Source organism: Onthophagus taurus, chromosome 10 (genome assembly GCF_036711975.1).
Source record: "Onthophagus taurus isolate NC chromosome 10, IU_Otau_3.0, whole genome shotgun sequence".
Taxonomy (NCBI): Eukaryota; Metazoa; Arthropoda; class Insecta; order Coleoptera; family Scarabaeidae; genus Onthophagus; species Onthophagus taurus.
In genome coordinates this window covers 10,777,231-10,793,404 of record NC_091975.1, presented here as the reverse complement: position 1 = coordinate 10,793,404, position 16,174 = coordinate 10,777,231, and the positions used below count along the sequence as shown (strand labels likewise).

Below are 16,174 nucleotides of genomic sequence, written 5' to 3'. Positions count from 1 at the left end.
CATGCTCAGATTCCCCAGTGTTACCATCAACATCTTGAAACAACAACGAATTCCTCAAATTTTCATATTTTCGTACTTTTCTCAATATCCATGTATCTGGGAGCAAACGTGCAAGAGAGCAATATTGTTAACCATAAAATTTCGTACAACTTTTGTTCTAAAAGTTTCTTTGTAACATGCTCAAATTCTTCTGTGTTACAATCAAATACTTGAAACAACAACGAATTCATCAAAATTTCATATTTTTCTCGATATCCATGCATTTGAGAGCAAACGTGCAAGAGAGCAATATTGTTAACCATAAAATTTTGTACAACTTTTGTTCTAAAAGTTTCTTTGTAACATGCTCAGATTCCCCAGTGTTACCATCAATAACTTGAAAAACAACGAATTCCTCAAATTTTCATATTTTTCTCAATAATCATAAAATTTTGGTACCAAAATATTGTTATTTCTTATTGTAGCGTGTTTTTACAGCCTTATAAAGATGCGATGAAGAGTGGTGTTGTTCCAAAAATTCCTTAAAATTAATTTTCTTGTTTAAGCGAATTTGTTTAGATTTATACTGGGTGATTCATTAGCTCACCATCAAACTTTGACATATGATAGCTAATCTAATTACAAAAAAAAAGTTAATGAACATATGTCCTATTTCAATTATTTACAAAATTATAACACTTTAAAGTTTTAATTTTTATATCATAATTAACTGCTAAATTTTTTTTAAAATACATAAATATTAGTAAATTGTTGTTAAATATTCCACCTCAAACGTTGATGCTGAAACGTTGTTGAAATTTTGCTTGGTCCAACCGCATGCGGATTTTGTAATGCCCAGATATGTTCATTATGATAATTATTTATACCATCTCGTGTAAAACATGATTCATCTATCCAGACAACATTTAAAATGAAGTCATTATTTTGGACATGTTGTTGCAATAACCATTCACGAAATGAGAACCGTTGCTGATTATCTCCTGGCTGTAGAACTTGCACATTCTGTTTACGATACGGATGAAGGACTTCGCGGTTCAATACGCACCATGAACAATTTTGACTTACATGTATGTTGTGTGCCATCCTTCGAATGCTGTTATTACAGCTTCTTCGTCCTCTACATTAACTACATGCGGTCGAATAGCTAGCAGGATTATCTGTTTCTCAAAGTCTTCTGAAAGAATCACTAAAAACTGAATATTATGGCAAATTAAAGCGTACATTTTTGACAACTTTGTTTTTGTTGAATGTTTGATTTTACTGACTATTAATAAATTCGCTGCAGAAAACTTTAAAGTGTTATAATTACGTAAATAATTGACATAGGAGATATGTTCATTATCATTTTTTTTTTGTAATTGGATTAGCTATTATATGTCAAAGTTTGATGGTGAGCTAATAAATCACCCTGTATAAATATAAATGTTCTTTTTATTTCAGTTAATAATTAATGAATTTCTTTTAGGTTGTATAAAGGAAAATTAAATTTTCTTTATTATTTTGTAAATACTTTTTTATTTAATCCTAATATTATTCAAATTTTCATATTTTCGTATTTTTCTCGATATCCATGCGTTTGAAAGCAAACGTGCAAGAGAGCAATACTGTTAACCATAAAATTTTGTACAACTTTTGTTCTAAAAGTTTCTTTGTAACATGCTCAGATTCACCAGTGTTAACTTGAAAAAACAACGAATTCCTCAAATTTTCATATTTTCGTACTTTTCTCAATATACATGTATCTGGGAGCAAAAGGGCAAGAGAGCAATATTGTTAACCATAAAATTTCGTACAACTTTTGTTCTAAAAGTATTTTTGTAACATGCTCAGATTCCCCAGTGTTAACTTGAAAAAACAACGAATTCCTCAAATTTTCATATTTTCGTACTTTTCTCAATATACATGTATCTGGGAGCAAAAGGGCAAGAGAGCAATATTGTTAACCATAAAATTTCGTACAACTTTTGTTCTAAAAGTATTTTTGTAACAAGCTCAGATTCCCCAGTGTTAACTTGAAAAAACAACGAATTCCTCAAATTTTCATATTTTCGTACTTTTCTCAATATCCATGTATCTGGGAGCAAAAGTGCAAGAAAGCAATATTGTTAACCATAAAATTTCGTACAACTTTTGTTGTAAAAGTTTGTTTGTAACATGCTCAGATTCCCCAGTGTTACCATCAAGAACTTGAAAAAACGAATTCGTGAAATTTTCATATTTTCGTATTTTTCTCAATATTCCTGCGTCTGGGAGCAAAAGTGCAAGAGAGCAATATTGTTAACCATAAAATTTCGTACAACTTTTGTTCTAAAAGTATCTTTGTAACATGCTCAGATTCTCCAGTGTTACCATCAAGAACTTGAAAAAACGAATTCGTGAAATTTTCATATTTTCGTATTTTTCTCAATATCCCTGCGTCTGGGAGCAAAAGTGCAAGAGAGCAATATTGTTAACCATAAAATTTCGTACAACTTTTGTTCTAAAAGTATCTTTGTAACATGCTCAGATTCCCCAGTGTTATCATCAATAAATTGAAAAAACAACGAATTCCTCAAATTTTCATATTTTCGTATTTTTCTCAATATCCATGTATCTGGGAGCAAAAGTGCAAGAGAGCAATATTGTTAACCATAAAATTTCGTACAACTTTTGTTCTAAAAGTTTCTTTGTAACATGCTCAGATTCCCCAGTGTTACCATCAAGAACTTGAAAAAACGAATTCGTGAAATTTTCATATTTTCGTATTTTTCCCAATATCCATGTGTCTGGGAGCAAAAGTGCAAGAGAGCAATATTGTTAACCATAAAATTTTGTACAACTTTTGTTCTAAAAGTTTCGTTGTAACATGCTCAGATTCCCCAGTGTTACCATCAATAATTTGAAAAACAACGAATTCCTCAAATTTTCATATTTTTCTCAATATCCATTGATACTGATTTGATTTGATATCGTTTGATGGTGAGCTAATAAATCACCCTGTATAAATATAAATTTTCTTTTAGGAATTTCTTTTAGATTATATAAAGGAAAATTAAATTTTCTTTATTATTTTGTAAACACTTTTTTATTTAATCCTAATATTATTCAATTCCAGACTACTAATTAAATTCGGGAATATCATCGAAAGAATACCCAGGCACTTCTTTATAAGCGTAATAAGCAATCCTAACATGATAAGCCCCAGGGATAAACATTAAAATCCCCAAAATAATCATTGGCCACATCCTATCCGAATATTTAACATCAATATGACCGCTTATAACCAACGAGCCAAGAATCAACAACAAACTCCCCATAATCAATAACATCGTAGCCAAGAAAATTGATTTCCACGGAATTTTTTGCGGAGGATGCACAAATTGGGCGTCGACAAATCCATTATCGGTTGCGGTTAATTTGGTGTAATCGACGTGGTCGAAATCTTTCCCGCGACGGCGCGACATCTTAATATCATCTAAATATTCTAAAAAAAATTAATAATTTGTTTATTAATTTTACTTTATTTTATTTATTTATTTCGACATAACCTGAAATGGAATGTAACGACATTGCCGGCAAAAAAGATAACTGATGCAAATAATTCTCGACGCTTTCCGATAGATGGCGCACATTTTCAGTGTCAAAACTCATTTTTTTGGGGGCGATCCAAATAAAACGCTTTTAAGGGTGTTGAGATTCACTTTGATTTATATTTTTAATAAGAAACGATTATTAAGACACTTTAATCACTTTGTATTGCTTTAATCCGATTTTTAAGGGCACTTTATTAAGATTTTTTGGGGGTGGATTTTCGTCAGCTGCGAGCTTTCGATCGATTTTCGTTATGCGCCGTGTTCGTTATATTCTTTAGGTATTGCGCATTATTTAAATTAAAATCAAAAATTAATTTTATATATATTATAAGTATAAACAATAAAAAAATATATATAAAATTTTTTGTTGTACTCAAAAAATTAATTAATTCAAATTTTTTTTTTAAATTTAGATCAATGGGACGTCGCGACGCCTTGGCCGGGTACTGCGCAATCTGGCACTGCGCCGGACGTTTGAATACCGCTGAACAACGAAGGGGTTGCTGCAGTACAAGGGAAAAGCTTGGGGGATGCAGGTTTCTCCGCACCCTGTCACTCGATCAATGTGCTTTCCACCGAACCAGTCGTGAATCTAATTCTTTCTCAAATACAAGGAAATACTCACAGTTAGGACAAAAAGTTTCATTCCAAAGTTTACAACGAAATCGATCAAAAAATCTTCATCACCCCATAAGATTACGCATAAAGTTTTTGCCTTCTCAAGATTCAAGCATCTTCAAGTACTCAAAAAAAAAGAAGAGTGTGTTTAAGTTCACGTGGCTGCGTTAATTCATCCCCCAGCTCGTTTCCCACGAGGTAAGAATAAAATAAAATTTTAACTTTTTCGTTAAAAAAAAATTAATTTGTTGTAAATAAATCGGTTTGATCGTCGCCGTTTTATCCCTGACCTTTACATTTGAATAACAACTGTTTCGCATGCAAGAGAACCTTTGTTGGCGACACGAGGGGGTGATATGGGGGTTTGATGCGGCGAAGCCGATTTTAGCAAAGGTCGTTTTGCCAATGAAAATTGTTGTTGCGGCGCCGGGGGTCGACCGGAAATCATTTGAATTCAACACGAATTACTAAATTCTATTTTAAAACTTTTCCAAGTAAATATATAAGAGTCATTTCAGTTTGGAACTGGTTTCTTTTTTCTATTTGGGCAAAATCTCTGTTGCAAGTGAGATAAGAATGGCAACTTACCAGAAACTTTTCTCAACTTTTCATTAGAAACTAGGTAAATGAGCAACATTTACATTCTTGTTTTGCCCAATACAGTTATCACTCCATATAACCAACTTTTCTTTTAGGGAAATTTGGATGGGAGAAGACTTTCAGCAGATTTCATTTCCACCCCTCCCAGTAATAGACTCATCCCATAGAGTCCCATAATGAGTCAAAGTCTAAATTAATTGAAATAGTATTATCTTCACTATCAATATTTGTGAGTTTGCATTGGTGCAGTTCCAGTTTTTGTGCCTTTTGTTTCCTCTCTGGGTTGGTCGACGGAATAGATTAAGATCACCTTTGAACATGTATTTGGCAAACGTGCAAGAGAGCAATATTGTTAACCATAAAATTTCGTACAACTTTTGTTCCAAAAGTTTCTTTGCAACATGCTTACATTCCCCAGTGTTACCATCAATAACTTGAAAAAACAACGAATTCCTCAAATTTTCATATTTTCGTATTTTTCTCAATATCCATGCATCTGGGAGCAAAAGTGCAAGAGAGCAATATTGTTAATCATAAAATTTCGTACAACTTTTGTTCTAAAAGTATCTTTGTAACATGCTCAGATTCACCAGTGTTACGATCAACTACTTGAAACAACAACGAATTCATCAAATTTTCATATTTTTCTCGATATCCATGCGTTTGAGAGCAGCCGTGCAAAAGAGCAATATTGTTAACCATAAAATTTTGTACAACTTTTGTTCTAAAAGTATCTTTGTAACATGCTCAGATTCCCCAGTGTTACCATCAACAAGTTGAAAAAACAACGAATTCCTCAAATTTTCATATTTTCGTACTTTTCTCAATATCCATGTATCTGGGAGCAAACGTGCAAGAGAGCAATATTGTTAATCATAAAATTTTGTACAACTTTTGTTCTAAAAGTATCTTTGTAACATGCTCATATTCCCCAGTGTTACCATCAACAAGTTGAAAAAACAACGAATTCCTCAAATTTTCATATTTTCGTACTTTTCTCAATATCCATGCATCTGGGAGCAAAAGTGCAAGAGAGCAATATTGTTAACCATAAAATTTCGTACAACTTTTATTCTAAAAGTATCTTTGTAACATGCTCAGATTCCCCAGTGTTATCATCAATAACTTGAAAAAACAACGAATTCCTCAAATTTTCATATTTTCGTATTTTTCTCAATATCCATACGTCTGGGAGCAAAAGTGTAAGAGAGCAATATTGTTAACCATAAAATTTCGTACAACTTTTGTTCTAAAAGTATCTTTGTAACATGCTCAGATTCCCCAGTGTTATCATCAATAACTTGAAAAAACAACGAATTCCTCAAATTTTCATATTTTCGTACTTTTCTCAATATCCATGCATCTGGGAGCAAAAGTGCAAGAGAGCAATATTGTTAACCATAAAATTTCGTACAACTTTTATTCTAAAAGTATCTTTGTAACATGCTCAGATTCCCCAGTGTTATCATCAATAACTTGAAAAAACAACGAATTCCTCAAATTTTCATATTTTCGTATTTTTCTCAATATCCATGCGTCTGGGAGCAAAAGTGCAAGAGAGCAATATTGTTAATCATAAAATTTCGTACAACTTTTGTTCTAAAAGTATCTTTGTAACATGCTCAGATTCCCCAGTGTTACGATCAACTACTTGAAACAACAATGAATTCATCAAATTTTCATATTTTTCTCGATATCCATGCGTTTGAGAGCAAACGTGCAAGAGAGCAATATTGTTAACCATAAAATTTCGTACAACTTTTGTTCTAAAAGAATCTTTGTAACATGCTCAGATTCCCCAGTGTTACGATCAACTACTTGAAAAAACAACGAATTCCTCAAATTTTCATATTTTCGTACTTTTCTCAATATCCATGTATCTGGGAGCAAAAGTGCAAGAGTGCAATATGTTAATCATAAAATTTCGTACAACTTTTGTTCGAAAAGTTTCTTTGTAATATGCTTACATTCCCCAGTGTTACCATCAATAACTTGAAAAAACAAAGAATTCCTCAAATTTTCATATTTTCGTATTTTTCTCAATATCCATGCGTCTGGGAGCAAACGTGCAAGAGAGCAATATTGTTAACCATAAAATTTTGTACAACTTTTGTTCTAAAAGTTTCTTTGTAACATGCTCAGATTCCCCAGTGTTATCATCAAGAACTTGAAAAAACGAATTCGTGAAATTTTCATATTTTCGTATTTTTCTCAATATCCATGCGTCTGGGAGCAAAAGTGCAAGAGAGCAATATTGTTAACCATAAAATTTTTTACAACTTTTGTTCTAAAAGTATCTTTGTAACATGCTCAGATTCCCCAGTGTTATCATCAATAACTTGAAAAAACAACGAATTCCTCAAATTTTCATATATTCGTATTTTTCTCAATATCCATGCGTTTGAGAGCAAACGTGCAAGAGAGCAATATTGTTAACCATAAAATTTTGTACAACTTTTGTTCTAAAAGTTTCTTTGTAACATGCTCGGATTCCCCAGTGTTACCATCAAGAACTTGAAAAAACGAATTCGTGAAATTTTTATATTTTCGTATTTTTCTCAATATCCATGCGTCTGGGAGCAAAAATGCAAGAGAGCAATATTGTTAACCATAAAATTTCGTACAACTTTTGTTCTAAAAGTATCTTTGTAACATGCTCAGATTCCCCAGTGTTACCATCAACATCTTGAAAAATCAACGAATTCCTCAAATTTTCATATTTTCGTACTTTTCTCAATATCCATGTATCTGGGAGCAAACGTGCAAGAGAGCAATATTGTTAACCATAAAATTTTGTACAACTTTTGTTCTAAAAGTTGCTTTGTAACATGCTCGGATTCCCCAGTGTTACCATCAAGAACTTGAAAAAACGAATTCGTGAAATTTTTATATTTTCGTATTTTTCTCAATATCCATGCGTCTGGGAGCAAAAGTGCAAGAGAGCAATATTGTTAACCATAAAATTTTGTACAACTTTTGTTCTAAAAGTTTCTTTGTAACATGCTCGGATTCCTCAGTGTTACCATCAAGAACTTGAAAAAACAACGAATTCCTCAAATTTTCATATTTTCGTACTTTTCTCAATATCCATGCGTTTGAGAGCAAACGTGCAAGAGAGCAATATTGTTAATCATAAAATTTTGTACAACTTTTGTTCTAAAAGTATCTTTGTAACATGCTCAGATTCACCAGTGTTACGATCAACTACTTGAAACAACAACAAATTCATCAAATTTTCATATTTTTCTCGATATCCATGCGTTTGAGAGCAAACGTGCAAGAGAGCAATATTGTTAACCATAAAATTTTATACAACTTTTGTTCTAAAAGGTTCTTTGTAACATGCTCGGATTCTCCAGTGTTACCATCAAGAACTTGAAAAAACGAATTCCTCAAATTTTCATATTTTCGTATTTTTCTCAATATCCATGCGTCTGGGAGCAAAAGTGCAAGAGAGCAATATTGTTAATCATAAAATTTCGTACAACTTTTGTTCTAAAAGTATCTTTGTAACATGCTCAGATTCCCCAGTGTTACGATCAACTACTTGAAACAACAATGAATTCATCAAATTTTCATATTTTTCTCGATATCCATGCGTTTGAGAGCAAACGTGCAAGAGAGCAATATTGTTAACCATAAAATTTCGTACAACTTTTGTTCTAAAAGAATCTTTGTAACATGCTCAGATTCCCCAGTGTTACGATCAACTACTTGAAAAAACAACGAATTCCTCAAATTTTCATATTTTCGTACTTTTCTCAATATCCATGTATCTGGGAGCAAAAGTGCAAGAGTGCAATATGTTAATCATAAAATTTCGTACAACTTTTGTTCGAAAAGTTTCTTTGTAATATGCTTACATTCCCCAGTGTTACCATCAATAACTTGAAAAAACAAAGAATTCCTCAAATTTTCATATTTTCGTATTTTTCTCAATATCCATGCGTCTGGGAGCAAACGTGCAAGAGAGCAATATTGTTAACCATAAAATTTTGTACAACTTTTGTTCTAAAAGTTTCTTTGTAACATGCTCAGATTCCCCAGTGTTATCATCAAGAACTTGAAAAAACGAATTCGTGAAATTTTCATATTTTCGTATTTTTCTCAATATCCATGCGTCTGGGAGCAAAAGTGCAAGAGAGCAATATTGTTAACCATAAAATTTTTTACAACTTTTGTTCTAAAAGTATCTTTGTAACATGCTCAGATTCCCCAGTGTTATCATCAATAACTTGAAAAAACAACGAATTCCTCAAATTTTTCAAATTTTAAGTTTCTTTTTTCTATTTGGTCAAAATCTCTGTTGCAAGTGAGATAAGAATTGCCACTTACCAGAAACTTTTCATTAGAAACTAGGTAAATGAGCAACATTTACATTCTTGTTTTGCCCAATACAGTTATCACTCCATATAACCAGCTTTTCTTTTAGGGAAATTTGGATGGGAGAAGACTTTCAGCAGATTTCATTTCCACCCCTCCCAGTAATAGACTCATCCCATAGAGTCCCATAATGAGTCAAAGTCGACATTAATTGAAATAGTATTATCTTCACTATCAATATTTGTGAGTTTGCATTGGTGCAGTTCCAGTTTTTGCGCCTCTTGTTTCCTCTCTGGGTTGGTCGACGGAATAGATTAAGATCACCCTTTGAACATGTATTTGGCCTTCCGAATCTGAAATTTGGGAAGTCTTTTTTGGACACTAGTGAGTTTTTGTGAGTGATTAAAACTGGACTCAGGAATTCTTTTAAAACTCTGGATATGATCCTTGACTTGCTGACGCATTTCTGGCAAATACTTTTTTTGGTTTTTTTTCATCTCTATAAGTAGTTGCTCCTGATTTCTTTTTTTCCACAAATACTTGCAACCTCTTGTGACTTAGCACAAATACAGGGTGTATCAGGTATAGGTCACCTCTTTCTGAATAAAAAATTCTTATAACACAATGCCCCATTCTTTGTCCTTTTTAAGATATGATACGATAAAGTTAAGGGTTCACAAGTTTGAGTACTACTGGTTAATGAATTATACTAAGCAGGCTTTGCTTTGCAATTTGTAATTTGTTGTTTTTAATACAATGAGCAAGTTTATTTATTAAAACTTAAATTTTTGTAAATTTTCACATTAAAGGGTAATAAAACAGAAGTGATAAATCTCAAAAATGACTTTTATGTGTCAAATTGAAGCTATATTACATAAACAAAGCCTGCTTAATATAATTCTTTATACAGCAGTACTTAAATTTCAAACCCTTAACTTTATCGTATCATATCTTAACAATGGGACATTGTGTTATAAGAATTTTTTATTCCGAAAGAGAAAACCTATAACCCCTCAAATTTTTCTACTCATATCTGATACACCCTGTATATTAGAAAACGTTTTTCTGCAAACCTATACGGGATGGTTCAAATTCTCGATGTCCGAATAGGCTAACTCGGAAACTATGAGTTAGAAAAAAATGATGATCTCGTTTTTCGAGAAACTGCTAATGCCGAAAACCTAAAAGCGCTATCGTCTTTTGTTTTTCCCCTAGAGGCCAAAATTGAAAATATCGTAAAACCAGCAAGTGCAAATATCTAGGTTATTATTATAGGTGGAGGATTATAACTAAGACATCATATGGATACTTTTTTACAGAGAATTTAATGACGTAGTCAAAAAAAAAGTTCGGTTTTAGATTTTGAGATATCATGACAATTTTCGTTTTTCTAAATGGAAACAACCACTGATTATTCGCTTATTAAATTCGTAATTTTTTTTCTTTCTTATTATTTTAGAATAAAATTAAACATAAACCTTTTTTTTAATGTCGTCAAAGAAATTAAATGTACAGTTTCCTGTAAATTATAACTAAAAATTAAAAAAACATATTTCTAATATTTGAAACAAATACATTTGTTGAACTATTTAGTTCATATTTGTTTTACACAAAAGTTGGAATAGATTGCATTATTTCACATTTTTTATTAATATTTAATATTATTATTAAATGACTTAATAAATTATTGATTTCGTTTTCCGCTCTTACAAATACCATACGTAGTAAATTAAAATTCACAAACCGCTAAAGAGTAATGTGTGTTAAAAAAAGATAAAGCATTAATTTAATATGTCTGCTGCACAATTCAAATAGCCACGACGAAAAAGTACGTCTGTTCTTCTTAAGGATGTAACTCTATAATTGAGGCGTGTCAAAATCAGAAGAAAATCAAAATTTTAAGTTTTGAGCAATAAATTTTAGGAAAACAAATATAAAACCAAAATAAATATAGCTATTACGTTATGAAATGTTATCAACAATAGGTTCTCTATAATTGGTTTTTATCCAGTTTGAAAAAGAAACAGTAATTTTATTTGAATAAGGCAAGTTTTGCTGTGTTATGAATGAATAGCAAGTTTTGTTATACCACAATATTCAATCAACAGAGGGTTTTCTTAAAAAAATTTATTTATTATTTATTTTTTTGAACAATTTTGAATAATGAACACTAAATTGAAAATAATAATAATCAAATATTTTAAATTCTTAACAGGTTATCAACCTCTTGTGATCTCCGTTCACAAAAACATGCTGTCTTCTTCTTCTTGTTCTTTTAAAGATGGTCTATCTAAATCAACTACTAAAGGTATAAAAAAACTCAAGTCTTGTCTTTCCATCCACCTATCACCAAAATGTTTTCTTAAAAGCTCTTTAATAATGACTTTGCAGTCCCAGTGTCAGAATTGTAATAAATCTCTCCACTAACAAGAATTAAATTTCTTTGACTTCTCGATAAAATAAATCTTTTTGCTTGCGAAAACTTAAAGTGCCACGCTTGAACAGGTTTCAAAAATTCTTTAACGCTCAACTTCCAATCTTTTACTTCACAATCCTTGCCCAGCTGCACAACAGTTCCATGCTCCTCAAAAATATTTCTATAAATTTTAGGATCTATAATAGTTGATTCTTTCTTTAAAATCCTATCAGATGGGAGATATGAATGTCCAAGCACTGGAAAAATCAATTCTATTGTTTTAACATTCGGAGGTGCCACATTTGCCAAAAAATAAGAACACATTCCTATCATTGTAGAATTCCGATTTTGTCCTCCACAACCATCAGCGCATAGACGTATATTTGATTCAAATAATTGATTCGCCAACAAGAATTACAAATACCACTGAAAAATTATTAGATGTGATCTGCACATCTGATTTAGGGATGATAAGGGCAAAGGGTGTTGCACGTGGTATATCAGATCATGAGCTGGTATTTTGTGAGATTGCGCCTGTTTTGCCATCACGTTATCCTCAGTATAGAACATTGAGGTCGTTTAAATATTTTGATCGTGAAGAGTTTTTGAATGATTTGTATAGGCTCCCCCTTTACTCGATATTTGATATGGTAAGCGTAGATGATAAAATTAACTACCTTACTAACAGTTTACTATCTGTAATAGATTTCCATCTTCCTTCAAAACGTTATAGGTTTACAAAATCACCCGTTCCTTGGTTAACGGACACTATTAGATTAATGCAGCGCTTCCGTGATGATGCATATAAAAAGTTTAAATTAAAAAAATCAGTGCATGCGTGGGAGTATTATAAATCATGTAGAAATACGGTTAATGCAGCCATTGACAGTGAACGTAAGGCATTTTTGGAGTATCGGGTTCGGTGTGAAAAAGGTAATCCTTGGAGGGCGTTGCGGTCGGTAGGTATGGGCGGTATTGCGGGCAATTCAATACCAGGGCATCTTCAACGACCTGATGATTTAAATTTTTATTATGTCAATTCTGTTTCATCTCTATTACCTTTCGATGATGATTTGTACAGATATTATAGTAGTAATCGAATTAATAGTAACACTTTTACATTTCAAAGGATAAGTAACTCTGACATATACGAAATTATAAATTCTATAAAAACAAGTGCAGCAGGAATAGATACATTGAATATAAACCTAATTAAACTTTGTTGTCCTTACATTACAGATTATATCACACATATAATAAATCATTGTTTGACGGAGAGTGTTTTTCCAATAGCGTGGAAGATAGCACTGGTAAAGCCGTTGCCTAAAGTTAGTCGGCCCTTAGTGTTTGCTGATCTCAGACCTATAAGTGTACTTCCGGTGTTATCAAAGATTGCCGAAAAGGTTATTGCTGGCCAGCTGCAACGCTATATTGATAAAAATAAAATCTTACCAGATGTACAGTCTGGATTTCGCTCGGGGTACAGTTGTGCAACTGCTTTGTTGACAATTGTTGACGATATTGTGAGGGAGTTGGATAGGGGCAGAGCTACTGTATTGTGTCTGTTAGATTTTTCGAAGGCATTCGATACAATTGATCATGAACTGTTGCGATCTGTGTTACAGTTTATTGGGCTGGATGATATTGCAGTAACTTTGCTATATAATTATATAACGCATAGGCAACAACACGTTATTATAGATGAGGTATTATCGTGTCCTATGGATTTAAGGTCCGGTGTGCCGCAGGGTTCTGTCCTTCTATACACTATCTACACTAGTAGATTTTATTCTCACTTAAAATATTGCAAAATACATTTTTATGCAGACGACACTCAGTTGTATTACAGTTTCTTGCCAACAGAGTGTGCGTTAGCTAATCAACACATTAATGATGACTTGCGGAATGTTGTTGAGATCTCTCGCAGGCATGGCCTTAAAATTAACTCCATGAAAACTGAACTGGTTTTATTTTCAACTCAGAAATATCGTGATTCAATTAAGTCTAGCCTTGATGTTTGTGTTGGTGACGTGAGGGTACCCTTTGCAGCGTCGGCAAAGACTTTGGGCCTGATTATTGACGAAAAGCTGAGATTTATTGATCATATAAATAAATGTACTCAGAGAGCTTACGCTAATTTGCGGTCAATATATAGCAACAGAAAGTTTTTAAACATAAAAATTAAAACTATGCTTTGTAATGGTTTGGTTCTTTCCCATTTCAACTTCTGCGATGTCGTGTATTCTCCCTTTATTACAGCGCTTACAGCTCAAAGAATACAACGAGTGCAAAATTCTTGTTTGAGGCTGATTTTTGGTGTTCGGCGTCGCCAACATATAAGTCATAAGTTGCGGGAGGTAAATTGGTTAAATATGACGCAGCGACGAGCTCTGCATTCGGCGTGTTTATATTTTACAATACTAAAAACTGAAAAGCCACCGTATCTATATAGAAAAATAGTATTTCGATCAGACGTACACACAATAAATGTCCGTTTTAAAGGTACACTAACTCCTCCTCTACACTCGCTTGAATTTTTTAAAAGTTCGTTTACGTATCAGATTACAACAGTTATTAACAGTCTCCCGATAGATATCAGAAGTTGTAATACAATAAGGTCATTCAAAAATAAATTATTTGTTCATTTATTTAGTACATAATTTGATTTACGATAATATAGCAGCCGTCGCCGTGACATCGCTGAGTTTAAACATTAGAGGGTGTGCAAGGTTCTCACTACAGATGGCAGTATTATTTGCTGTTTCTTTTTCTTTTGAATTATTGTTTTATATTATTATGTTTTGGTTGTATTATTATTATTTTTTGGTATTATTTTCGTTATTATATTACGTATCTGTTTTTTTTTCTCGCTCTCTTAAGGTTAAGTTGAAAATCAGTATTATACTGAACTTCGCCTTTTCGTTCATCTTTTTATATGCATAAAATATAATTTGTATAATGTATATAGGTGTAAGTGAACGAATAAAGTCATTTATTATTATTATTTGAATATGGTGAAAGATCGACTTGTGATAGGCAATGAAACACAGCTGATGATATCTCATTGGAACTTTTTTTATATTCATGCTCCATCCACGTATAAATAAATACGTTTTCTGGGTTCATGCGACTTTTTGAAGAACTTCTTACGATGGTAAAATTATAGATGTATAGTTGCCGGCTGAAGTAGGCAATTTGATCTGGTATTTTTGGTATAACCAAATTTTTTTGGCAATCAAATGAAAATGTAATTAATTCATTTTTCTTTTCTTGTTTAAAAACGCCGTTGCTTTTAATTTATGAACTCTTTTTTCTATAATTAATTTGCTTTTTTCATTAGGACGCATTTCCTGTTTTATTCTCTCCGACAGTTCGATGCATTTGGAACATGCATCAGTTACCGGAGTTCCAAAGCCAATATTGTAATCATTAGTAAACATTTTTTGAAAAAATGTTCTTTTTACATGATGTTCAGAATTAACATTGCTGTTATAAGTGCGCCAAAGTTTTGAGATGCTTAATCCGCTAGGCAAATATTGTCTACTATCTGTTTTTGATCTACAATAGTGGCTTTCTACACATTTTAAATTTTCAATAAATCTTTTTACCGCAATTCGTTTCTCAACAAATTTTGTACTAATCCGGTCGCCCCCTCGGTTTTCTTTTGGCATTAGTCCTGTGTTTAAATGGTTTCTGCAAATTCTTTGTACACGATCTTTGGAAACGTGAAGAATCTGAAGAAACGTTTGTTGGCACACTTGAATTTTATATTTTTCATAGCGACATTTTTTCACAAAGTATTTTATTGCCACACTTTTTCGACTGCTTCCTTCTTTTAAATTTCGGTTTTGTCTTTTTGGTTTGTCGTGGCTACAGTATTTTAAAATAAATGCATCCTGCTCAACTTTATTTTTATGCAAATAAAAATTCCGATGAAAATTGTAAATATCCAATCCTGTTAATTTTTTGCAGTGGAAGGTTTTGCCATTGTGCTTGCATATTGGGAAACATGGCAGATTAGGAGAGGAATATCTGAAGGAAATAAAGTTACATTATTCTGCTGTGTATCATAGAATTTAATTTACTATTCGAAAAAATTAACTTCCCTTGTTAACTTCCCGTGTTACTTTTTGTACAAGCTTAGTAATTTCTTAAGAAAAAAGAGCTTACCTTTCACGCTTACTGATTTCTCTTTTCCATTTTAATTTATCGGCTATTTTTTTTCTTCCTTTCCCTTTTTTTGAGGGTAAAATAACATCTTGACTCATATTAGACATAATTTGTATGTACACAACACCAAAAACACGCTTACTAACTTTTTAATAAAACAAACTATTAAAAAATTTAAATTGAAAATGGCCGCGTATCAGAACCAGTGTTGTTAAATACCCGGGTATTTATTTTCAAGGGAAAATTCCCTGGATATATACCCGGAGGTATTTACCCAAGATGGGTATTTAGAGGTATTTATAAAATTTGATTTAAATTGAGTTTATGGCAGTTTTGCAAGTACTTCAAGAATGCAGAGTCTATTATCGATACACCAAACTTATTTATTACATTTAAAGGATTCCTACAATGACGGTAAAATTGCATGAAAGTACTGACCGAATACTCATTGGGCGTGGGGTAAGACAAGGCAATA

At 32.2% G+C, this 16,174-nt stretch overlaps 2 protein-coding genes across 2 annotated transcripts in view; one reads left to right on the top strand and one right to left on the bottom strand.

Annotated features, from left to right (window-relative positions):
• Positions 1 to 1,509: 1,509 nt before the first annotated feature.
• On the bottom strand, positions 1,510 to 3,804 carry LOC111418172 (transmembrane protein 230). The gene is made up of 2 exons (XM_023050634.2): positions 3,528 to 3,804; positions 1,510 to 3,463 (listed from the first exon to the last, which is right to left on the bottom strand). The coding sequence occupies exons 1-2, from the start codon at positions 3,628 to 3,630 to the stop codon at positions 3,099 to 3,101; spliced, it is 468 nt and encodes a 155-aa protein (XP_022906402.1). The 5' UTR covers positions 3,631 to 3,804; the 3' UTR covers positions 1,510 to 3,098.
• A 273-nt stretch (positions 3,805 to 4,077) lies between these two features.
• Positions 4,078 to 16,174, top strand: part of LOC111429122 (uncharacterized) — a 32,939-nt gene continuing 20,842 nt past the window's right edge. Inside the window, exon 1 of the mRNA XM_071199253.1 lies at positions 4,078 to 4,388. The gene's annotated coding sequence lies outside the window, so the exon portion shown is untranslated. The remainder of the gene's footprint in view (positions 4,389 to 16,174) is intronic.